Source organism: Narcine bancroftii, chromosome 4 (assembly GCF_036971445.1).
Source record: "Narcine bancroftii isolate sNarBan1 chromosome 4, sNarBan1.hap1, whole genome shotgun sequence".
NCBI lineage: Eukaryota > Metazoa > Chordata > Chondrichthyes > Torpediniformes > Narcinidae > Narcine > Narcine bancroftii.
In genome coordinates, this window is record NC_091472.1 from 99,764,847 (window position 1) to 99,790,871 (window position 26,025).

Below are 26,025 nucleotides of genomic sequence, written 5' to 3' on the forward strand. Positions count from 1 at the left end.
ATCTGGTTGGAGAGTGCCCAGGCAGAAAATTAAGCATTGCTCCTCCAATTTCCAAGTGGTCATGGTGGCACAGTACACAAGGCTATGGACAGACGTGTCAGCATGGAAGTGGAGAGTGGAAATGAAGTGGTTGGCCACTGGGAGATCCCTGTCACTGATGTGGACGGAGCAAAAGTGCTCATGGACGTGATCTCCCAGTCGCGTCCAGTCTCTCCGATGAAGAGAAGGCCACAACTCCCATGGATATACAAGTGAAGTGTTGCTTCACTTGAAAGGACTGTTTGGGGGCCCTGAATGGTGGTGAGGGAGGAGGTGTGGGCACCAAGTGTGGCACTCCTGCAGCCACAGGGGAAGGTGCCAAGGGGGAAATTTGTGGGAAGGGATGAGTGGACAAGGGAGTCACAGAGGGAGTGGTCTGTGCGGAAGGCAGAGAGGGGAGGGGAAGATGTGTCCAATAGTGGAATTATGTAGATGGCAGAAATTACAGAGAATAAGATGTTGGATGCAAAGGCTAGTAGGGTGGTAGGCGAGGACAATGGAAATCCTGTGTTTGTTGCATCTGAGGGCAGATGAGTGGGAAATGGAGGAGATATGGGAAAGGGCTGAGTTGATGGTGGTGGAGGGGAAACCACAGTGAGGAAGGAGGGATTTCAAATGATCTTGTAATGGAATATTTGTAGATGTATTTGGGACATAAATTGGTAAAATTAGAGTAGATTACATACATACACACACTTTAAAATCAATCTTAATTGAAATACTGAAGAATTCCTATTCAGTAACTTTACAGAAACTATGGAGAATGCTATGCACATTTCAAAAGTAGGCCTAATTGAAATGATGTAATGAAATGATGTAATGAAATGAATAGACCATTGTCTTGAAGGAGTCAGGGGGTCTGTGTTGAACATTTTTACAAGACTTCTGACCTTTCTGCAAAATGCTCACTCAAAGATCACTCCTGGATTCTTGTTTATACCTAGAAACAACAGATGGGAGCAGAAGACTAACTCCTATTGTTTTGCTGGAGAAGGAGGGGGCCTTGCAAGTGAGAAAGAGAGAGAGAGACTGAAGTCACAGCTGAAACAAGCAGGAGAAATTTGTTGGAACTGAAACAGAAACTCCAGAATGGTGGATGGCTGGAAGTGCTATCTGTCTGATGTTTCTCTTCGAATAAAAAAACAGAAAGGAACTCTGTGGTAGCCTGAAAGAAAGAGGTTATCATCTGGAGAACCATGATGGGGCAAGTTTCATCAGCAAGACATTGAGGTGATTAATGGTGGTACCTCAGTTGTGGAAATCCTGGAACAAATCTCTCTCTCTGCAAACCTACAAAGAACCTTCCTGAGCGATAAACATTTACCTTTCAAGCACCAAAGCCTGGAGAACTTTACACATGTTGAATTCTTTGCACAGTATAAGAATTGCCTGCAACCAGTGAACTTGGAAGAATGAAAAGTGAGATTGAACTGTGAACCAAATAACTTTTCTTAAATTTACACTCATCATACACGTGTGCTTAGAATTAGAAGGGGGTTAAGATGGGTTAGTTATGTTAATAGAGATAAGTTAAAGTTTGATTCTGTTTTCATGTTTAAAGATAATTAAAAACAACTTTTGTTTAAATAATTACTTGTCGTGGTGTATATCTATTGCTGCTGGGTTTGGGGGTTCTTTGGGCTCGTAACAATCTCAATCGGAAGACTCATCTTAGGAGTAGATTCGACAGAGATAGAGGAATTAGGAGAAAGGAATAGAATCTTTGCAGGACACTGGGTGTGAAGAGGTTTAGTCGAGGTAGTTGTGGGGTTTGTAAAATACGACTGTGGAAAGCTTATCTCCCGAAATGGAAACAGACAGATCAAGAAAGGGGAGAGTGTCACCAGAGATGGACCAAGAGAATTTGAGATCAGGATAGAAGCTGACAGCGAAGTGAATGAAGTTGACGAGCTCATCTTGAGTGCATGAGGCAGCCCCAAGGTAATTGTCAATACAGCAGAGGAAGAGTTGAGGAGCCTTGCCTATGCAGGCTTGCAGAATAGATTCTACAAATTCTAGCTTTGCTTTTACAGGTACTGAGCACTGCAATAACCAAGGATGAGGACATTACCCATTAAATTGTCCACCCTAACTTATCAGTGATAAGTAAGTCATTGAAGAATATTTTGAGTGACAGGATTGATGTTCACTTGGAAAGGCATGCACTGATTAGGAGTCAAGGTGGTTTTGTGCAGAGAAGATGATGTCTCACCAATCCAATTGAGGTTTTTTCTAAGGAAACATCAGTAAATTCACAAGGATAGAATGGTTTACCTGGATTTTTAGTTAGGCTTTTCAAGGTCCCACATGTTACAGTGGTTATGAGGATTGATTGCTCAGGCTGGATTCATTTTCACTGGAACCATGCAAGCTGAAGAGTGACCTTAGAGATTTATACATTTTTGAGGGGCATGAATAGGACACAGACATTTTGACAAAGCAGGGAAATGTAGAACTAGATGTCACAGATATAAGAGATGGGTGTGTGGAGAAATTTAAAGGAGATCAGAAAGATTTCACAGAGACTCTGGTGGTTATCAGTAATGATCTGCCAGAGTAATGGTCAAGACAGATCCAATGTAAATATTTAAAAGGCTTTTGGAAAGGGACAAAGATAAGAAAGGAGTAGAGAGTTCTGGGATCAGACAGGTAAATTGGATTAATGTAGAGAGACACTTGGATGACTGAGATGAAGGAACTCATTTCATTGCTCTATGTCTCTCCGATTCTCTTCCTCAACCTGATTTATTAGATGTGGGATTGCTTAACTCTGCACATGCATGCAATTTTGTGTTCTGGCTGGCATCACATGAACTTGACATTGCACTCTCTGAAATAACAATGTTAGACTGAGGTTTATGTTGAGCTATGAGAGGTGAACTGAAATCTTACCGCTGCTAGTTCATAAATATATGACTAGTTTGGATCCGCTAGATTTAGTCTGATTTTTTACCATTTGGCATAAAACCAACCTGTCCTATTAATCAAAGAAACAGCTGCAACATCTCCTGCAAAATTATCATTCCTCCCAAAATAAGTAATTGCCAATCCTTAGGGTTATGGTAAATGTGAACAATTAGAGTCATCAGTAGTGGGGGGTCTTCCTTGGAAGACCAGTCCCTTTGCAATTGCTGAGCTCACCAGTACGCTCTTTCTTCTTAATGATGTTCCAAACTGTTGATTTTAGGAATCCTAAAGTTTTATTCTTGTTTTTCAGTCTCTTAATGGCTTCTTCGACTTTCATGTTGAAAACTACAGACTCCAAAGGTGATCAAAAGCTTAGAAGCAAGCCTAGCTCTCTTATACCTGCACCAATGAAGCAATAAACCTACCAAAGTATTCACAAACACCTGAAGCCAAATGTCCCATTTGGATTATGAAAAAATGCTGTAATTTCTTCATGATCAAACCAAAATGTATACAAATAACCTTGAATAAAATCTGGAATGTGCACTTTAATTGCATGTGAATTGTTTGATTACAAATTTAAAACTATGGAGCAAAGGGGAAACAAATGTTTTTTGTCCCAAACATTATAGAGGGCACTATACCTCCAATAGTTCTAAATACACACCCACCTCTATGTGAAAGAGTTGCATCTTGGGTTCCTTTTAAAGCTTTTCCTCTCTTACCTTAAATCCAAGTCCCCTAGTTTTACATTCTCTTACCCTGGAAGAAAGACTGATTATTTAAATTATCTGATTATTTTATGAACAAGGTCACCCCTCAGTTTCTCATTGGGAACTTCAAGAGCAGGACTTGGAACATTTAAAAAGCACTGGGAAAGCTAAGTCCAAAATGTCAGTTATGTACTTTTACCCATGCTACATAAAGGACAGTTTGACCAGTTGAGTTTCTCCAACATTTTGTGAGGTCCTCCAAAGAGAGTTAGGTGTGAAGTTGAAAGGCTGGACCTGCAGGGTTATGATCTCAGGATTTCTACCTATGCCATGGACTAGTGAGGTTAGATATAGGAGGATAATGCAGTTTAACATGTGGCTAAAGAGATGGAGCAGGAGGGAAGACTTCAAATTTCTGTATCATTGGGTTCACTTCCAAGGAATGTGGGACCTGCAATGGCAGGATGGTCTGCATCTGACTGAAGAGGGACTAATATCCTTGCGGGAAGGTTTACTAGTGCTGCTCCAGGGGTTTAAACTAGATTTTCAGGGTAATGGGAACCACAGTGCCAGAGCAGATAGTGGAGAAGGAGGAAAAACATGATGTTAACATGGTAGAAATAAGGTGCATCTATTTTAATGCAAGGAGTATTGTAGGAAAGGCAGACGAGCTTAGAGAATGGATTGGCAGGTGGAATTATGACATTGTGGTCATAAATGAAACTTAGTTGAAGGAGGGGAAGGATTGCCACATGAATGTTCCAGAGTTCCATGTTTCACATATGATAAGAGCGGAAGGGATGAAAGGGGTACCAGAGAAAATATCACAGCTGTGCTCAAACAGGACAGATGACAGGGCTTGTCGACTGAGGCTAATACAGGTGGAGCTGAGGAATGGGAAAGGTATGACATTAATGAGGTTGCATTAGAGATCACCCAAAAGTCAGCAAGAATTGGAGGGCAAATTTGCAGAGATAGCAGACAGCTATAAGTTCTGATAATAGACGAGTTTTATCTTTCCACATATTGACTGGGACTCCCATGCTGTAAAAGGGCTTGGAGCTTGTCAAATGATTTAAGGAAAGTTTTCCAAATCAATATATTGAGGTATCAACTAGAGAGCACAATACTTGATCTCCTAGCAGAGAATAAGACAGGGCAGGTGACAGAAGTATATATAGGGGAATACTTCAGGTCTAGTGATCATAATGCCATTAGTTTCAAGGTAATTATGGATAAGGATAGATCTGGCCCTTGGTTTGAGATTCCAAACAGCAGAAAGGAGAATTTTGAGAAAATTAGAAAGATTTATAAAGCATGGATTGGGATAGGTTGTTTTCTGGCAAGGATGAGTTCAGTAATTGGGAGGCCTTCAAAGGTGAAATTTGAGAGTACAGAGTTTGTATATTCCTATAAGGATTAAAGGCAATGTAACAGGTATAAGGAACCTTGGTTTTCGAGGGATATTGGGGATCCAGTCAAGAAGAAAGGAGAGGTGAATTGCAAATATAGGCAACAGGAGCAAATAAGACATTTGAGGAGTATAAAAAATGCAGGAAGAAACTGAAGATGGAAATCAGGATAGATGAAAGAATCCATGAGGTTCCATGTCAGAAAAGGTGAAGGAAATTCCAAAGATCTTCTACAGGTATATTAAGAGCAAAAGGATAGTAAGGCACAAAATTAGTCCCCTTGAAGATTAGAGTGGTTGGCTAAGTACAGAGCCAGAAGAAATGGGGGAAATCTAGAATTTCTTTTGCATTTGATATTACTCAGGAAACCTGCAGTCTAAAGAAGTGAGGCAAACAAGCAGTGAGATCATGGAACCTACACAGATTAAAGAGGAGGAGGTGCTTGCAGTCTTAAAGTGAATAAGGGTGGATAAATCTCCAGGGCTTGATAAGGTATTCCCTCAGATCTAAGGGAGGCTAGTGTAGAAATTACAGGGGCCCTGGCACATTTAAAATGTCCTTAGCCAAGGGTGAGGTGCTGGAGGATTAAAGGGTGGCATATGTTGGTCAGTTGTCAAAAAAGGCTCCAAAAATAACCCACGAGATTTTAGGCTGATGGGTTTATGTGTAGGTGTTCTGAGAGATCAGATATACAAGTATTTGTATAGTCAGGGACTGTTAGGAAAATTTTGTGCATGGTTATTCCTGTTTAAGAAATCTTGTAGAGTTTATCGATGGGTTGCCAGGAAAGTTGATGAAGGAAAGGCTGTTGATATTGCCTACATGGACTTAATGAAGCATTTGACAAGATCCCAATGGGAGTTTACTCAGGAAGGTTCTGGAGAGGTAAGTGCCAGACAGTGGTAGCAGACAATTACAGCTCTGACTGGAGGCCTGTGACTAGTGGTGTGACTCAGGGATTGGTGCTGGATCCATTATTGTCTGTCTTCAATATCAATGCTCTGAAAGATGTGTGGCAAATTGGATCAGCATACTTGCAGATAACTCAAAGATTGGAGGTGTAGTGGTCAGTGAGGAAGGCTTTCAAAGTTTGCAGCAGGATCTGAACCAGCTGGAAAATAAGCTGCAAAATGGCAGATGAATTTAATGTGGACAAGTGTGTGGTGTTGCACTTTGAGAGGGCCAAGGTAGGCCATACATAGTAAACAGTAGACATTGAGGAGTACAGTTGAACAGATAGATCTGGGAATACAGATTCATAATTCCTGAAAGTGGATTCATAGGTGGATAGCGTTATAAAGAGAGCTTTTGACATATTTGCCTTCATAAATCAAAGTACGGAGTGTAGGAGTTGGGATGTTAGGGTAAAGTTGTATAAGACATTAGTGAGGCCAAATTTGGAGTACTGTGTGCCATTTGGTCACTTAACTACAGAAAGGATATCAATAAGATAGAAAGAGTGCAGAAAAGAAATTCTAGGATGTTGCCGGGACTTGAGGAACTGAGTTACAGCGAAAAGTAAACAGTTTAGGACTTTATTCCCCTGCGGTGTCGGAGAACGAGGGGAGATTTGAAAGAGGTATGAAAAATTATGATGAGTAAAGGCAAGTAGGCTTTTTCCGCTGAGGTTAGGTGAGAAACAGAGGACAAGGTGAAAGGGGAGAAGATTAGGGAAAACATTCATGGAAATTTCTTCACACAGAGAGTGGTGGAAGTGTGGAATATGCTGCCAGCTGAAGTAGGGAATGCAAGCTTAAATTTTAACATTTAAGAAGAATTTGGACAGTGCATGGATGGGAGGGGTATAGTTGGGTGCAGGTAAGTGGAACTAGGCAGAATAATAGTTTGCCATAGAGTAGAAAGGCCAAAGGGCCTGTTTCTGTGCTATAATGTTCTATGGATCTAAAAGTCAGTCTTTCCTGATTCTTCTTGTACCTTAAGCCCTCCAGTTTCAGGAACATCCTTGTGAATATTTTCTGCTTTCTTTCCAGTTTTATGATACATTTCTTATGACTAGGATGCTAGAACTGCTCACAATATTCCAAGTATGGTTTCACTAATGTATTGCACAGATAGCCAAATTGCTTTTTCACCCGAGTTCCTTTACTTTCTCAGGAGTTTTCAGACGTTTAGTATGACACCTGAAACCCTGGCAAATTTCTACAGGCGGGTGGTGAAAAGTCTACTGACTGGCTGCATCATAGTCTGGTATGGGAACTCCAATAATCCTGAGCATAAAGCCCTCCAAAAGGTAGTGGATGCAGCCCAGGACATCACAGGTAAAACCCTCCCCATTATTGAGTACATCAACAGGGAACACTGTGTCAGAGGGCAGCAGCAATCATCAAAGACCCAAACCACCCAGCACATGCTCTGTTCTTGCTGCTGCCATTAGGAAAGAGGTATAGATGACACAAGACTTGCACCATCATGTGCAGGAGCAGCTGCTATCCCTCCACCATCAGACTCCTCAAGAATAAGCTCAATCAGAGACTCATTTAAAGACTCTTGTGCATTTATTGATTTTCTTTGTTCTCTGTGCAGTTTGTTTACATTCATAATCTGTTTACAGTTGTTTATTTACACTGTGTAGTTTATTTTTGTGCACTACCTACAAGTGGTAATTCTGTCGTGCCTGCAGGAAAAAGGAATCTCAGGTTGTATGTGATGTCATGTATGTACTCTGACAATAAATCTGAATCTAAGTTGATGCTTTCAAGAAATAAAATTTGTCAAGCATATTCCCATTGTGACCCTAACCTTTTTTGTCTCAAAAAGGAGCTTCTTGATAACCCAACCAAGAAGGGAGCCAAACTAGACATAACCATGTAAGTTTACAGTGCGGAAACAGGCCATGTTGGCTCTTCAAGTCCACACCGGTTCACTTGAGCAACTCCACTAGCTCAACCCTCCCGGTCTCCACCCATAACCAGCCAACCCCCTCACATCCATCTACACATCCAACCATCTCTTAAATGACAGAAGTGACCCTGCTGCAACTATCTCTTTTAGAAGATCATTCCATTCTGCCACCATTTGCTGAGTGAAAAATCATCCTCTAGTATTTCTCCTAAAGTTTTGCCCCCTTACCCTTAACTCATGCCCTCTTGTTCCAAACTCCCCTGCCCTCAGGGGAAAGAGTCTGTTTATGTCTAGTTTATCTATTTCTTTCATAATTTTAAATACCTCTATCAAGTCCCCTCTCAGTCGTCTACATTCCAATGAATAAAGTCCCAGTCTCCTTAATCTCTCCCTGTAATCCAGATGCTAGTGACAGTGCCTTCCGGCCCACAAGCCCGTTCCGCTCAAATATCCCAATTAACCTACAACTCGCATATGTTGTGGATGATGGGAGGAAACCGGAGCACCTGGATGAAACCAATGCAGACCCAGGGAGAACATACAAACTCTTTACAGACAGCACCAGATTTGTACCCCAGTGACTGGTGCTGTTAGGGAGAGGAAGTTAAAGGGAGATGTGTATGACATAGACGTTACATCGAAAGTGGTAGATGCGAGAAATGGACTGCCAGGAGTAGGGAAGCAGATACGGTAGTAGCATTTAAAAAGCTTCTAGATAGAAACATGAATATTAAGGATATGGAGGGATGTCTATCAGGTGCAAGTGGTAGGTTTTTAATTTGATTTGGACATCATGTTTGTCACATATACATAGGCCAAAGGGCCTGTTCCTGTGTTATACTGCTCTGTGTTCTTTGCACTATTTACAATAATTTCTTAAGAATTCTTCACTTCAATATAGGAAATAAACATTTTAGAAAACAGTTTTTAATCAGTTTTCCATTGTTCAAACTTTGAAAGCAAATAGCCGACACAATATTTTATAACCATGAAAATACTATTTTGAATATTTCCAATCCACTATTTGCATTAACTTCAGTGGATACAAGAATACCTTGTGGTGGTGAATAGTCATCAGAATCTGTGTCACTCTCACTACTGTCCTCCACTAGGAAGCTGGGATAATTCCAAGACATTCCCAGGATACCTTCAGATTCATGGAGTAATACATGAGCTAGCATTCGTCCATGGCAGTCCATCACTATCACTTGTCCATCAGCTGTACCAAACAGTACCTATAAAGAGATTGAAAAAGAAACAATTAGACCAATGAACAAGGGTATTTGCTACATGTTTCATTAAAAATCCACTAAGAAATTTGTGCAGAACTCTAAAATAAAATGAAGTAATTACAAAACTAGTGATGTTCACTTTATCAAAAAATGAACAGTTCTGGTTTAATCCCTCCGCCGCATCTGTTCTTAAGATAAGGCCTTCCACTCCAGGACATCGGAAATGTCCTCTTTCATTAATAACTTGAGCAGATGAGATATTTCTATACACCTCAGAATTCATTATGCTACAAGTATCAGCAGTTACATCCTCAATGAAAATAAGTGCACCAGTACCTGTAGCTGCCATTTATGTCCATGCCTTAACACCCCCACCATACCACGTTTCACAGATCAGGTGGTATGCTTTGGATCTTGGGCAATTCCTTTACACCTCCACACTTTGCTCTTGCCATCACTCTGATACAGGTTAATCTTGTTCTCATCTGTCCACAAGACCTTTTTCCAGAATTCTGCCAGCTCTATTAAATACTTCTTGGCAAATTGTAATCTGGCTATCCTGTTTATGTGGCTAACTAGTGGTTTGTACCTTGAAGTGTAACTTCTGTAGTGAATGACACATGCACACCTGCCTCCAGAAGAGTTTCTGATTTGTCGGACATAAATTTGGAGCATTTTCTTCATTATAATGAGAAATCTGACATCAACAGTGGAGGTCTTCCTTTGCCCACCAGTCCCTTTACGATTACTGAGCTTACTTCCTGAGCTTACACTCTTTCTTCTTAATGATGTTCCAAACATGATTTTTGAAATCCTAAGGTTTGGGCAATGACTCTTACTGTTGTTTTCTTGTTTTTCAACCTCATCAAAGCTTCTTTGACTTTCAATGGCACAACTCTGATCTTCATGTTGAAAAATGGCAACTAGACTCCAAAGGTGATCAAAAGCTTAGAAGTAAGCCTAGCTCTCTTATACCTACACCAATTAAGCAATTAAACATACCTGAGTAATCACAAACACCTGTAAAGCCAAATGACCAAACATTATGGTGCCCTGAAATGGGGGAACTATGTATAAAAAGTCCTATAATTTCTAAATAGTCAAACCAAAACATATACAAATAAGACTGAATAAAATCTGGAAAGTGCACTTTAATCACATGTGAATTGTTTAATTACAAATTTAAAAATGTGATGCACTGTGGAAAATAAAGGAAAAAAGTGTCTGTCCCAAACATTACAGAGGGCATTATATGTAAATGATATGATAGAATTGGTGGCTTTGTGACCACGTTTGAGGATGTTACAAAAAAGTGAGGGCAGGGGGATAATGTTGAGGAAGCAAGAAGTCTGCAGCAAGACTTGGATAAGTTGGGAGAATGGGAAAAGAAGTGACAAATTAAATACAGAGTAGAGCAGTGCATGGTCATGCACTTTGGTGGAAGGCATAAAGATGTCGAATATTTTCTAAATGGGAGAGGGTCCAGAAGAGGTTTACGTGAATGACCCTAGGGATGAGAGGCTTAACAGCTCTGGGTTTGTAGGAGTTTGGAAGGATGAATCTCACTGAAATCTACTAAATATTGAAAAGGCAAGATAAAGTGGATGTGGAGAAGATATTTCTAGTAGTGGGAGAGTCTAGAACCAGAAAGCACGGCTTCTGAATAAAAGGATGTCCCTTTGGAACAGAGATGAGAATTTTTTTTCAGCCAGTGGGTAAGAATCAGTTGAACTCATGAAGGCCATAGCATTGTGTATATTTCCTGATGAAACGTTACAATTTTCAGATTCAGAGTACTGATACCTGTTGGTCATCGGGTGTCCATATTCCACAGGTAATCTGGCTGTCCAGATTAATCTCAGAAGACCAATGTCGCTGTCCACTGACAGATCCAACCAGAACAAAGCCATCTCGGTATGAAATAAGCGCCTGAGTACCATCATGACTCCAGGTGAAATCACTCACCTGGAAAGCAGAATTGAAGGAGAAAATTCAATTGTTGTTCTGAAACCTTTAAAGGTAAAGGTAGAGGTTCCATTATTGTCACGCAATGCTACATTTAAAATGTCACATACATGAAATTCTTTGTCCACCTCTCTTTAATATGATCAAATGACATTAATTGTACCTGCTCGTAACAGTCCTCTATGCACTTGATGCCATTCCTGCACCAGGTGTCTAGGATCTTGTTTACCTACCATCAAAGGTATTAAACGATTTGGAGTCAGGGGTGCTTTTGGAGACAGTGCCAATTTTATTCCTAAATATCGGTTAGTATCACTCCAAATGCAAATAATTTGTCTTAAAATGGGGCTGTCTGTTTTTCCAGATAATAATTTGGCATCCCATTTATAAATAAAGTCTTCAGCTACTCTCTCGCCCACCAAGTGCAATCCACCCCCACCCTCGCAAAAGAGTGAGGAGATGTACCTAGACTAGGCTGCCCAATAGTATTTTTTTTTAAAGTCTGGCAACCGTAATCTGCTCATACTATAATCCCAGGTTAATATTTTCATAAAGACTCTGGCTACCTTCCCATTCCATAGGAATGCTCTTAATTGTGAGAGTAAGGCTTAAAAAAAAAACCCCGGGAAATGCCACAGGCAAGGTCTGAAAGAGATACTGAAGTCTTGGCAATACATTTTTCCACACAGTTGACCCTGCCCACCAACATTATGGGTAGGGACATCCATCTACTTAAGTCCTCCTCGATCTTTCTCAGCAAGGGGGTATAGTTTAACTTATATATGTTATTTAACTTATTATCAGTTTTGACTGCTAGGTACTTAATCCTATTTTGGGGACACTTTAGGCAACTATTTTTTTTTTACATTGGCTATAGTCCCCTCCTGTAAGTGGCATAATCTTACTTTTATCCCAATTTATTTTGTACCCGGAGACCTCCCCATAGTCTTCCAGAGTAAAGCACAGCTTGGGCAATGAACTTACTGGATCTGTCAAATATACGAATACGTCATCAGCAAATAAACTGATCTTATGTTCCTCCTGGCCTACTTGAAATCCTTTAATGTCTGGATCCCGACAAATGGCCTTAGCCAACGGCTCCATTGCCTATAATGAACAGAGCTGGAGATAGTGGGCATCCCTGTCTGCTTGATCTTGTGAGTGGGAAGGCTGAAGAAATCTGCCCATCGGTCACAACTTTCTCCTTGGGCACATGATATAGCGCCCTTATCCAATTAATAAAAGTTGACCCTAGCCCAATTTTCTCCAGTACTTTAAATAAAAAGACCCACTCTAATCTGTCATATGCCTTTTCTGCATTGAGATCCACGGCAAGACCCCTCTCATTTCTAGTTTGCGCCAGGGGCATTATGCTTAGTAGCCTGCCCATGTTATCTGCTCCCTGTCTTTTTGGTACAAAGCCCACTTGATCTTTGTTAATTAGTTCTGGCAAATACTTCACCAATCTATTTGTCAGGGTTTTGCTGATGATCTTACAGTTTGTATTTAATAGCAAAATTGATCTATAAGAGTACAGCTTTAACTGGTCCTTATCTTTTTTCAAAATCGTCGTAATGATTACTGTCGAGAAAGATTCCAGGAGTCTATGAGTTTCCATTGCCTGGTCTATCACCTCCACGTAAAGAGGTATTAGCAAATCTTTAAATTCCCTATAGAACTCAAGCGGAAACCCATCCTCCTCTGGAGACTTGTTGGTTTGTCACAGTTCAATGTACTCACTATTTCTTCTTTCGTGAGGGGACAGTCTAAGCCTTCCTGTCCTTCCGGATCCATGTTTGGCAACTCTATCTTTGACAGGAACTCAGCCATTTTATAGGACCTCCCTTCCAATTCTGATTTATATAAACCTTCATAAAGTTTCAGGAAGATGTTATTGATTTTCTTTGATTTGTAAAAGATCCTGCCATCCCCCTTTGTTTTGCATTGATCGTTCTTGAGGCTTGTTCTGTTCTCAAATGCCATGCCAGGACCTTATGGGCTCTCTTCCCCAATTCATAATATTTTTGCCTTGACCATAGAATGGCCTTTTTGATATTATACGTTTGGAGCATATTGTACTTCATCTTTTTGTTTGTTAGCCCGACTTTTGAAAGTCCTTTTCTAAACGAGCGATTTCTTATTCCAATTCACCCACCTCCCTCTCATATTCTTTCTTTATTGTTTTAGTATATCCGATTATTTGACTCCTCAAATACGCTTTGAGGGTGTCCCATAAAAGGATTTATCTGGAGTGGAGGCATAGTTGGCCTCACATATTAGATCTATCTGTGCTCTAATAAAGTTTCAAAACTCCAGCTTCTTTAACAGTAATGCATTACAACACCATATATATTTATATATTTCTTGCTTATCTGGCATTTCAATTTTGACTACTAAAGGGGAATGATCTGAGAGTAGCCTCACCATATACTCAGCTTCCATGATCCTAAGCTCTATATGAGCTGAAGCCAGGGAAAAAATATATTCTAGAGTAGGAGTCATTGCTTTGAGAGGAAGGAATAGTCCCTCTCCCTCGGATGCTTCCGCATTAATCATTTACTTGAGTTAGTATTTGTATTACATTTTTAATATCATTTATAACTTTATATAAAAATCCATGTAGTTTTATTGAACCGACTGTCTTGATACTCAGTCCAAATGGAAGGATTTTCAAGGCATTAGATTTAAGACAGAGTCCAGGAAGAACTGCTTCTCCCAGACTGGCACAATTCTGAGGAATCCTCTATCCAAGGAAGTAAAAAGGCTGCCTCATTGAAGGTATTTAAGACAAATAAATTTTGAAAAAAATCGGGAATTCAGGGTAAAAGGGAACAAGGAGGTTACTGAAGCAAAGCCCACAGTGAAATTAATTGAATGGCAGCGCCATCTTGATGATGGCCAACTCTTGCTTCTTATGAGTTGCACAAATAGATGTGAATGGAAATAGAATCACACAGTTGCAAGTGACCAAAGATCAAGTTCAAATTTATCTATCATCGAACTGCACAAGTACAACCTGACGAAACAGTATTCTCCAGTCCTCAGTGCAAAACATGCAAACACACAACCACATATACAGACAAGCGATACATGTGCAAGACAAATACATATATATAATTTTTTTTTAATGTTGTTTAATAAATAGTAGAGTCAGATGGTTAATGTGAGCAGTTAGTTCATGTGGTATTCAAAATATAGGATGGACAGGCAAAAAAAAGATAATGAGATCAGATTAGGAGAAGAGTAACACAATAGTGAAGGACAGCAGTTTGGATGGTGTGGAATGTGCATTGATAGAGCTAAGAAATACCAAGGGGCAGAAAGCTTTCATGGAAATTGTAGATCACTAAACAATACCGTTAATGTTTGGGATGGCATTAAATAGGAAATTAGAGGTATGTGAAATATGGTCCAACTATAATCATTGGTGTCTTGAATCAGCACTTAAATTGGACAAGTCAAATTAGTAAGAATGCTGTGGAGGAAAAATTCCTCAAATGAATACAGGATGGGTTTCTGGACAAATACACATGGAACCAACCAGATCATTCTGAATTGGGTATTGTTTAATGAGAAATAAATTGTAAGCTATCCTGGGGAGGAACAACCACAGTTATGGTATACAAAGAAGAGTGACAATCATTTTGACACCTGGGTCTTTAATCAAAATAAAGGGAACCTCAATACTGTGCCAGAGTTGGCTAGGGTGTATCAAGGAAAGTTACTTATTCGATTGATGGTGGATTTACAATGACAGATTTGAGCAGCCATGGATGAACAACTTTTATCCTATCTGGACAAAAATATCAAAACAGGAAAGTATCTCAATAGTAGTTAATCGGGAAAATTAGGGGTTGTAATGGTTCCAAAGAGAAAGCACATAAAGTGGCCTTAAAAGCAAACTTGAGCACAGGGAATAGTTTAGAACATAACAAAGGAGGATCAAGGGATCAATTTAGAGGAAAATGAAATATTGGAGTCAACTTGCAAAATGGAAAATAACTGCAGGCCTCTTACAGTAATCAAGAAATCTATTAAGGAAAACAAACATACATGGCAAATTAATGGAGCAAATAATTTGGATTAGACTCCATAGAGGACACAATTAATCTTGCAGCAATGTCAGTGAGTGGAGGGAGGGAGAAGGAAGTTAATAAAATCAGTATTATTAGGAAAGTGTAGTGGTAAAATTAATTAAAAATGACAAAAGCCCACAAACTGATAGGTATTCCACAGTATCTAAGAACAAGGAACAATTCTAATCGACTGGAAGGTAGCTGATGTAATTTCATTATCCAATAAAGCAAGGAGGGAAGAAACAGGAAAATGCACACTGGTTAGCTTTATATTAGTTGTGGGAAAATGCTGGACTTCATTAAAAATGTAAGAACAGTTAGAAAACAGCAACAGGATTAGACAAAGACAAAAATAATGCTCAAATCTGGAACAATTTTGCCTCCGTAGATGCTGCTTGGCCCGCAGAGTTTTTCCAGCACACTATTTTTCGTTACAGGATTTGTCAAAGTCTGCAACAATTTACAAAAAGGAGAACATACTTGATAAATTTAGTGGAATTTCTGAGAACTAGCAGAGTATTTTACTTTCAGAATGTTTTTTTTTTAAAAACAACATCCCATGTAAGGTTTAGTGTACAAAATTAAACCACATGAGATTAGAGGTCTATCCATCATGGATAGAAAGCTGTTTGGCAAACAGGAGATTTGAGTCCTTTACTAAGTAGCAGGCAATTAGCAACAAGAAAGATATCAAATGGTTCAGTGCTTGGACCTTAACGTTTCACAATAAATATTGATTTAGAATAGGGAATTGAATGTCTTATCTCCAAATTTCAGAAGAACACAAAAGCTAATGGGAGCCTGTGCTGAGGATACAGGATAATTTGGACAGATTGACGAGTGGGCAGATGCATGGTGGTTACAGTTTGTGGATAAATATGAGTTTGTCCACTTGGTAACATAATCAGGAAACCAGATTATCTGAATGGCAAGACACAAAACAAGGTGGGTGTGTATAGTGGAACCTGGGAATGAATCCTTGAACAGAGTCACTGAAAGTATGTGCATGGTACAGTGGGTAGTTAAGAAGACAAATAGTATGAGGTCCTACATTGGGAGAGGAATCAATGCCTCTAATAAAAAAAAACATATAAATTTTCAAATGTATTATCACTCTACAAGACTTCGAACCACTATTAACTTGCATAATTTTAATCTTGCGATGGACATTTCAGTACTTTTGATTCGAAATACAAATAAAAAGAATTATTTCAAATATTTCATTCCAAAGATATTTACCTGTGCTCCACGGTCGTTCACCAGTTCAACTGACCACCTGCCTTCATATTGAATCCACACAAAAATTCCTCCATCAGCATCACATGTTGCAAGTTTTTGAAATGGCTCATTCCAGCGTACAAGCACCACCTGAAAACAACCAGCCATAACGAAGTTCGTGATTTACACTAAAGCAGGAGAATATTATATGTGTTTAAAATACAAGACTAGAATCAGAAAATATAATGGAAAAAAACCAAAATAAATGATTAAAAACTTCAAAATTTTGTAATGCTTTGGAATTACATTTAATACTGGGTAGTGTCATTGAACTAGAAATAAAAAGAGAAAATGCTGGAAGTACTCAATCAATTTGACAGCAGTTCTGGAGGGAGAAATGGTTAACATTTCAGTTCAAAGAACATTTATCACACAATTTTAACGCTCTTAAGATAATCCATTGCTTTTCAGAGGGGGTGTCATTTCGGAAAACAATCTCCTACCATATCAAGTATCCTTGGTGCATCCATTTTTTTGAGAAAAGTCAGTTTTCATCATATGACTACTCCCCTTGCTTCTGAGAGCTCTTGTTGACTGATCTCACCATCCTTGTAGGCTACAAGGCCCAAACCATGCAATTCTTCAGCATAAGTTTTTCCATTTCCCCCTAGTTTTTAAATCTTCACTTTTAATATGTGTTATCTGTTGAAGCTCAAGATATGAAATGCTTTCTTAACTATATTCTTAACAAGTCATGTCACTAAAACTAAACTTTAGCTATTTTCCTGTGCTTTCTCATCTTCTTTCTTTTCTTTGGCTTGGCTTCGCGGACGAAGATTTATGGAGGGGGTAAATATCCACGTCAGCTGCAGGCTCGTTGGTGGCTGACAAGTCCGATGCGGGACAGGCAGACACGGTTGCAGCGGTTGCAGGGGAAAATTGGTGGGTTGGGGTTGGGTGTTGGGTTTTTCCTCCTTTGCCTTTTGTCAGTGAGGTGGGCTCTGCAGTCTTCTTCAAAGGAGGTTGCTGCCCGCCGAACTGTGAGGTGCCAAGATGCATGGTTTGAGGCGATATCAGCCCACTGGCGGTGGTCAATGTGGATGCAAAGAACTTTGTTGAGGTCCCAACAATCTCTTGACTTTCCTGTGATGGATACAGCACATCATGCCAATTGGAATTTATCTACCTTAATCCTCCTCAAAAAAACTCAACATCACCTCTTTCTTAATTTCAAAATACTTTATCAGGAGCATTTCTTGACATTATTCTCCCTGTCACCATATTTCATGTCCCTCTCAAAAGTGAATATTGATGCAAATCTATTTGTTTAGTACCTCATTCACTTCTTCTGACTCTAAGCACAAATTCCCTCTTTTGCCTTGACTGGTCTTATCTTCTCCCAAGTCATCCTCATTTTTTATAAGAGTATAAAATTCCTTGGGACTTCCTTTAATACTGCTTACCAAGGACATCTCAGGGCCCCTTTTGGCCATACTAATGCCCTGCTTGAGCTCTTTCTTGCAATCTTTATATTCCTCCAGGGCCCTGCTGATTATGACTCCCTTTTCTTTATAACCAAGTTCATGACCCTTCCTAGGTTCTCCTACCTTACCATGCCTGTCCTTCCTTTACACTGCAACATTCCAATCCTGAACTCTTAACTAGTTGAAAATAAACAATGCCCACATGTCAGTGTTGGCTTGCAAATAACAATTGCTCTCAATGAACTCCTAGCTCCTGTCAAATCATGTCATAATTTGCCCTGCCCCAATTTAGTATTTTTCAACAAGGTCTAAGCTTATCCTCATTCATAATTATCTTGAAACTTTCAGGAATGGTGTTCAAAGTTTCCAAATGCTCTTCCATTGAAACTCAATCACCTGGTTGGGCTTATTTGCCAACACAAGGTTTTGCTCCCCCTTCCTGGTTGGATTATCTACATGCATCTTCAGGAAACCCTCCAGGATACACCTAACAAATTCTACCACACTCAGACCTCTCACATCCCAGTAAATATTGAAGAAATTCATGTCTCCCATGTCAACAATATTGTTGCTTTTGCAACTTACCATAAAATTTGCATATGTATTACTGTACATATGTTTAGCTGTACAAGAACAGACTGTGCAGGAGAGAAGTATTTAAAAAGCAGCACGAGAGGTAGGTGTTCATTTAAATCCAGTCAGGGACTGCGAAAACAGTATTTAAAAAGCAGCAGGAGAGGTAGGTGCTTGTTTAAATCTCAATATTGGCCAATTAGCTGTAGTCAATAAAAAGGGAAGCACAGGTGGAGCAGCCAGTGAGTGTGTGTGTGTGTAGAAACTGTAGAATTAGCAGCTTTGGCTCTAGAGGCTGAGGACATGCAAAAAGCCAGGCAAGTTCTTTGCATAGTAACAAATAATAGGTAGTGGGATGGCAACTAGGGCAATGGAATGCTCCGATTGCAGGTTGTGGGAAATATGGAAGAACACAATTGTTCCTGATGACTACACCTGTAAGAGGTGCATCCAGCTGCAGCTCCTTGCAGATAAAGTTTTGGAAATGGAGCTGGATGAACTCCAGATCATTCATGAGGCAGATGGGAGACAGTCCAACCCAAAAAAACAGGAGGCGGGTGACTGTTAGGAATAGGCAGGAAGTGCAGAGCACCCCTGTGGCTGTTCCCTTCAACAATAAGTATAAACTTTTGGATACTATTGGGGGAAATGATCTACCAGGGACAAATTGTAGTGGACTGGTCTCTGGCACTATTGAATCCACAACATTCTCAACTGGGTTTGGCAGGGGGACAGGAACCAGCATGTGAAGGCAGAGGATAGAGTAGAAGGTGGAAAGGATGATGCAATGTGTTTTGGGTTTGTGAGGCAGAAAAGGAAGCATAAATGTAGCCAATTGAAGTGTTGGGAAATAAACTTAGAACCTGGATCAGTTCATGGAATTACCATGTGATTGTTACAGAGACTTGGTTAACACAAGGACAGGATTTGCTGATACGGATACTGGGGTTTTGATGTTTTAAAAGGGATAGGATTGGGGGTAAAAGAGTGGAGAAGGGTAGGAAATTGTATTGTATCACAGCTGTAGAAAGGAAGGTTGTGGTGGAGAGAGTATCTACTGAGTCGGTGCAGGTGAAATTCAGAAATAGGAAGGGTCAGTGTGGGTGGAATTCAGAAGTAGGAAGGGACCAATCACAGTCCTTGGAGTGTCTATAGGCCCCCAAATAGCATTAGGGGTTCTGAGGAACAGATTAATAGGCAAATTTTAGAATGGAGCAAAAATAACAGGGTTGTTGTCATGGGAGATTTCAACTTCCAAAATAATGACTGGCTGCAAGAGAAACAGATGGGGCAGCATTTGTGAGGGGTGTCCAAGGAGGATTACTGGCACAGTGTGTGGACAAGCCAACTCAAGGAGAGGCCATACTGGATCTGGTACTGGGTAGTGAACCTGGTCAAGTGACAAACCTCTCAGTGGGGGAGCATTTTGATGACAGTGATCACAACTCCATGAGCTTTTTAAGGATAAGCGCAGACAAAATGGCTAAGTGTTTAATTGGGGAAGGGCTAATTATGATGGGATGAGGAAGGAACTAGAGAGAGTAAACTGGGAACATTCTTAGGAAAAAGTGGATGTTTGGGGACCACTTACGTGGGGTTCTGGAGGTTTGTCCCACTAAGACGGGGAAAAGATGAGACATAAAAAAAGTTGGTAAGAAAAGGGAACAGTGGTTGACACAACAGGTGAGGCAGCTAGTTAAGAGGAAAAGGAAACATCCATTACATTTAGGAAGCAAAAAACAGGAAGGAACTCATCAGAGTTAGGAAGGAACTTGAGAAAGAATGAGTTAGAAGGGGGCATGAGAAGGACTTGGTAAGTAAGATTGAGGAAAACCCTAAAATGTTCTATCTTTATGAGAAGAACAAAAGGATAAGAGAGTGAAGGCAAGGGCCACTTAAGGATAAAGGAGGCAGCATGTGCTTGGAGGCGGAAGAGTTTGGGGAAGTCATAAATAAATATTTTGCTTCAATATTGACCAGAAAAAAAAAGGACCTTGGTCAAGATGAGGTCAGAATAGAACAAGTTTATGTGCTAGATCATGTTTCTCTTAAGTGCTGGACCTTCCTGAAAACACTACGATTTATAAGTCCCCAGGACTAGATAAGATATAACACAAAAATGGGAGGAAGGGCTCAGGCCCAAAACATCAGTAATATATCTTTATCTCCTATGTACGCTGAGTCCAGCTGGATTCCTCTAGCTTTTCTATGTTTTGATGACATTCATAGTGCCTACACACTTTTGTTTTACCCTGGACAGGATATACCCCAAGTTGCTATGGGAAGGGAGGGAAAAGATTGCTGGGGCATTGGCAATAATTTTTGCATCCTCCTTTGCTACAGGGAAGATGCTGGAGGATTGAAAAATAGCAAATGTGGTCAACTTTTTTTAAAATAGGAGAATCCAGGGAATTATAGATCCATGATGAGCAAACTATTGAAGATTCTTAAGGACAGGGTTTAGTAGCATTTAGAAAGTACAGTATCAACTTCTCAGGGATAGTCAGCATAGCTTTGTGAGGGGACAGATGTACCTCACAAGTTTAATTGAGTTTTTTGAGGCAGTAACAAAGGAAATTGATGAAGGTACAGCAGTAGATGTGGTGTATATGGATTTTAGTAAGGCATTTGACAAGACTTCCATGGGAGACTCTTCAGAAAGTCATGAGGCATGGGATTCATGGAACCTTGGCTATGAATTCCGAGTTGGCTTGCCTGTAAAAAGCAGAGATTACTGGTGAACAGGAAATATTCTGCCTGGTTATCAGTGACTAGTAGAGTACTGCAGGGATCTGTTCTGAGACCACTGCTTTGGTGATTTTTTTTAAATTGAATGATCTGGACAAAATAGAGTAATGGGTCAATAATTTTGCTGATAACTTGAAGGTTGGAGGTGTAGTGAATAGTGTTGAAGGCTGTCGTAGGTTAGGAGTCACGTGATGGAGTAGTGGCCGGACGGTGAACTCCAGCCCTCCCCAGAAAAGTCGGGAAAAACAAGAGAAAATACAAAGGCACAGAAATACAAGTTAAAGAAAACTGAGTATAAAGGTGGAAAGAAGATGGAGACAAAAGGAGAAAAATCAAAATCAACGGAAAGAAGAGAGGAAGAGAAGACAACGGAGGAAAAAGGTGAAGGCCTTACCTGTCCGAAGAGGCCCGCTGTGGAGAGAGGACCCCACTACCTCAGGTCGGTAGAAAAAGAACTACAACAATGGCTCACAGAGCCGAGTAAAAGTGTGCAACCGCGCATGAAAAAAAACACACCGACGGGAGGGGGGACCAGCTGGGGAGTCAATCTCCACAGCCGGCAACGACAGCTGCAGAACACCTGCAGCAAGAAGAGACCACAGAAGACAATGGAAACAAGAAAGAAGAGGAGGAAAGGGCATCAAAGAAACAACAGATGGCCAACCCAGAGGAAGAAGAAGAGGAAGAATACAGTGAAATAGATAAAGGGAAAGGCAAGGTAAAGGATATACTTGCTCTTGTTAGAGGATACATGGAGTCATTTAAAGAATGGCAAACACAGGAATTCAATGATTTAAGAAAAAGAATAAACAACACAGAAAAGAAAATAAATAAAATGGATATGACCTTAACAGAAATGGGGAAAAAAATGGACAAGATGGAAGAACGGGCAGTAGCAGCAGAAATGGAGGTAGAAGACTTAAAAAAGAAATTGGAGGAATCTAATAAAAAAACTAAAGAGACACAAGAATTACTAGCCCAAAAAATAGATATAATGGAAAATTATAACAGAAGAAATAACATAAAGATAGTGGGCCTTAGGGAAGATGAAGAAGGCAAGAATATGAGGGAGTTTATAAAAGAATGGATCCCTAAGGCCCTAGGATGTCCAGAACTACAGCAAGAAATGGAAATAGAAAGGGCACATAGAGCATTGGCCCCTAAACCACAACCACAACAAAAACCAAGATCTATTGTAGTAAAATTCCTAAGATATACTACAAGAGAAAAGGTACTGGAGAAGACAATGGAAAAAGTAAGAGAGGGCAACAAACCACTGGAGTATAAAGGGCAAAAAATCTTCATTTATCCAGATATAAGCTTTGAACTCCTAAAGAAGAGAAAAGAGTTCAATACAGCAAAAGCGATTCTATGGAAGAAAGGATATAAATTTACACTGAAGCATCCTGCGGTATTAAAAATATTTATTCCAGGACAACAAAACAGACTGTTCTCGGATCCAGAAGAGGCACGAAAATTTGCAGAACAATTACAAAAATAGACTGAGGGATGAAGACGGGTAATGAGAGCAAAAATGATCACGATTGATATGTATGTGGGTAAAGACAAAAATAGACTGAGGGATGAAGACGGGTAATGAGGGTAAAAATGACCACGATTGATATGTATGCGGGTAAAGAGGTATAAGAGTGAATAGAGACAATGGGCATACGTGAAAGTATCTGTAATTAGAGGAAAACATAGATAGTATAGACAAGAATTAATAAGGGAAGGTAATGGAATAGAGAGAATAAGGAGGGAATTAAAAGAGTGACCTTTGTGACATATAAAAAGTGAAATCTTTTCTGGGGGGTGCTGGGTGGGGGAAAAGAGCGGTCACTGCAAAATCAGTTGACGCTTGCGAGTGGATTCGCAAATCCAAATGGAGAGGGGAGATGTGGTTGTCCGACAAGGGATAAAGGACAACTCAGGAGGGGAAGGGGAGGTTGGGGATAAAGAAGATAGAAATAGGAGAATAAGGAAAATGTTGGATGTTGTAGGAATGTTGTCTGGTAAAGAGTTGAAAATAAGAAAACAGAAATGGAAAAGGAGGAAAGGTAATGATGGAAAAACGGAAAGAGAAGATACACAAAATATAAAATGGCTACGCTGAACTATATGACTCTAAATATTAATGGAATACATAACCAAATTAAAAGGAAGAAACTACTAAATTTACTGAAAAAGGAAAAAATAGATATAGCATTTGTCCAAGAAACACACTTAACTGAATTGGAGCACAAGAAATTAAAGAGAGATTGGGTAGGACATGTAACAGCAGCATCGTATAACTCAAAAGCAAGAGGAGTGGCTATATTAATTAGCAAAAATGTGCCATTTAAAATAGAAGAGGAAATAATAGATCCAGCAGGGAGATATGTTATGATAAAATGTCAGATATATTCGGAGCTTTGGAATCTACTTAATATATATTCACCTAACGAAGAAGATCAAAAGTTTATGCAAGATATCTTTTTGAAGGTAGCTAATACGCAAGGGAACATACTAATAGGAGGGGATTTCAATCTGAATTTGGATCCAAATATGGATAAAACGGGGAAAAAAATTAACAGGAAGAACAAAGTAACCAAATTTATAATTAAATCAATGCAAGAAATGAAACTTGTGGACATATGGAGGAAACAAAACCCAAAAGAAAAGGAATACTCATACTACTCGACTAGACATAAAACATACTCAAGGATAGACCTATTCCTGTTATCAGCCCACATTCAAGGGAGAGTTAGGAAAACAGAATATAAAGCTAGACTATTATCGGACCACTCACCCCTGTTATTGGCAATAGAGCTAGAGGACATCCCTCCAAGAATGTATAGATGGAGATTAAACCCCATGCTACTTAAAAGACAGGATTTTAGAGAATTTATTGAAAAACAATTAAAAATGTACTTTGAAGTAAATACGGAATCAGTGGAAGATAAGTTTATACTATGGGACGCAATGAAAGCATTCATTAGAGGACAAATAATAAGTTATGCAACCAAGATGAAGAAGGACTATAATCAGGAAACAGAGCAGTTGGAAAGGGAAATAATAAACATAGAAAAAAAATTAGCAATAAAGGAAGATACAACCAAAAGAAGAAAATTGGCGGATAAAAAAATAAAATATGAAACATTACAAACATATAAGGTGGAGAAGAATATAATGAAGACAAAACAGAAATATTATGAACTAGGTGAAAAAACACACAAAATCTTAGCATGGCAGCTTAAGACAGAGCAAACTAAGAAAATGGTATTGGCAACAAGGAAAAAAGACAAACAAATTACATATAATCCAAAAGAAATTAAGGAAAACTTCAGAGAATTCTATGAACAATTATACCGAACTGAAAACGAAGGGAAAGAAGGGAAAATTGATGAATTTTTGACTAAAATTGAACTACCAAAACTACAAATAGAGGAACAAAATAAATTAACAGAACCATTTGGAACAGTAGAAATACAAGAGATAATAAAAAATAAGACACCAGGAGAGGATGGATTTCCAATAGAATTCTACAAAACATTTAAAGATCTAATAATACCGCCCCTCCTGGATGTAATCAACCAGATTGATGAGACACAAAACTTACCAGATTCATGTAAAACAGCAATAATTACAGTGATACTAAAACAAGGGAAAGATCCACTCTCACCAGCATCATATAGACCAATATCTCTGCTAAACACAGATTATAAGATAATAGCTAAACTATTAGCAAACAGATTAGCAGAACAGGTACCGAAAATGGTAAATTTAGACCAAACTGGATTTATCAAAAAAAGACGCACAACAGACAATATTTGTAAATTTATTAACTTAATTCATGCAGTAGAAGGAAATAAAGCACCGGCAGTAGCAGTTGCTTTAGACGCAGAGAAGGCCTTCGACAGAGTAGAATGGAATTACTTGTTCAAAGTATTGCAAAAATTCAGTTTACCGGAGAAGTATATTAATTGGATTAAAGCATTATATGAGGGACCGTTAGCGAAAGTGACAGTAAATGGACATGGATCAAAGCAATTTAACTTAAGCAGGTCAACGCGGCAGGGATGCCCACTATCACCATTATTGTTTGCGCTAGCTATAGAACCACTAGCAGAATCGATAAGAATAGATAATAATATAAAAGGAATAAAAATAAAAGACAGGGAATATAAAATCAGTCTATTTGCGGATGATGTGATAGTGTACTTAACAGAACCAGAACTATCAATAAAAGAACTATATAAGAAATTGAAGGAATATGGAGAAGTGTCGGGATACAAGATAAACGTAAATAAAAGTGAAGCAATGCCTATGAATAACGCGGATTTCTCAAAATTTAAGGAGGAATCCCCATTCAGATGGCAAATGCAGGCAATAAGATACCTAGGTGTGCAAATAAACAAAAATCTAGGCCAATTATATAAACTCAATTACAATCCACTAATGAAAAAATTACAGGACGATTTAGAGCATTGGAAAGAGCTACCACTAACACTGATAGGAAGGATAAACTGTATTAAAATGAACATTTTTCCAAGGATACTATACTTATTTCAGGCATTGCCAATACAACTGACAGAAAAATTCTTCAAAGAGTTAAAGAAAATAATAAGGAGATTTTTATGGAGAGGGGGGAAACCGAGGATAGCACTAGATAAATTAACAGAATGGTATAAACAAGGAGGCTTACAATTGCCAAACTTCAAAAATTATTATAGAGCTGCACAATTAAGGTACCTATCAGATTTTTATCAAACAAGGGAAAAACCAGACTGGACGAGACTAGAATTAGATAAAATAGG

General features: G+C 39.2%; 1 protein-coding gene across 4 annotated transcripts in view; it reads right to left on the bottom strand.

Annotated features, from left to right (window-relative positions):
• The window catches only part of tulp4a (TUB like protein 4a), a 175,678-nt gene that overhangs the window by 104,333 nt on the left and 45,320 nt on the right, over positions 1-26,025 (bottom strand). For all 4 annotated transcript variants that reach the window (XM_069932188.1, XM_069932186.1, XM_069932185.1 and 1 more), the window contains exons 2-4: positions 16,446-16,574; positions 10,969-11,130; positions 8,988-9,168 (exon numbers count right to left, since the gene is read on the bottom strand). In XM_069932188.1, the coding sequence (XP_069788289.1) occupies positions 8,988-9,168; positions 10,969-11,130; positions 16,446-16,574 (472 nt within the window). The remainder of the gene's footprint in view (positions 1-8,987; positions 9,169-10,968; positions 11,131-16,445; positions 16,575-26,025) is intronic.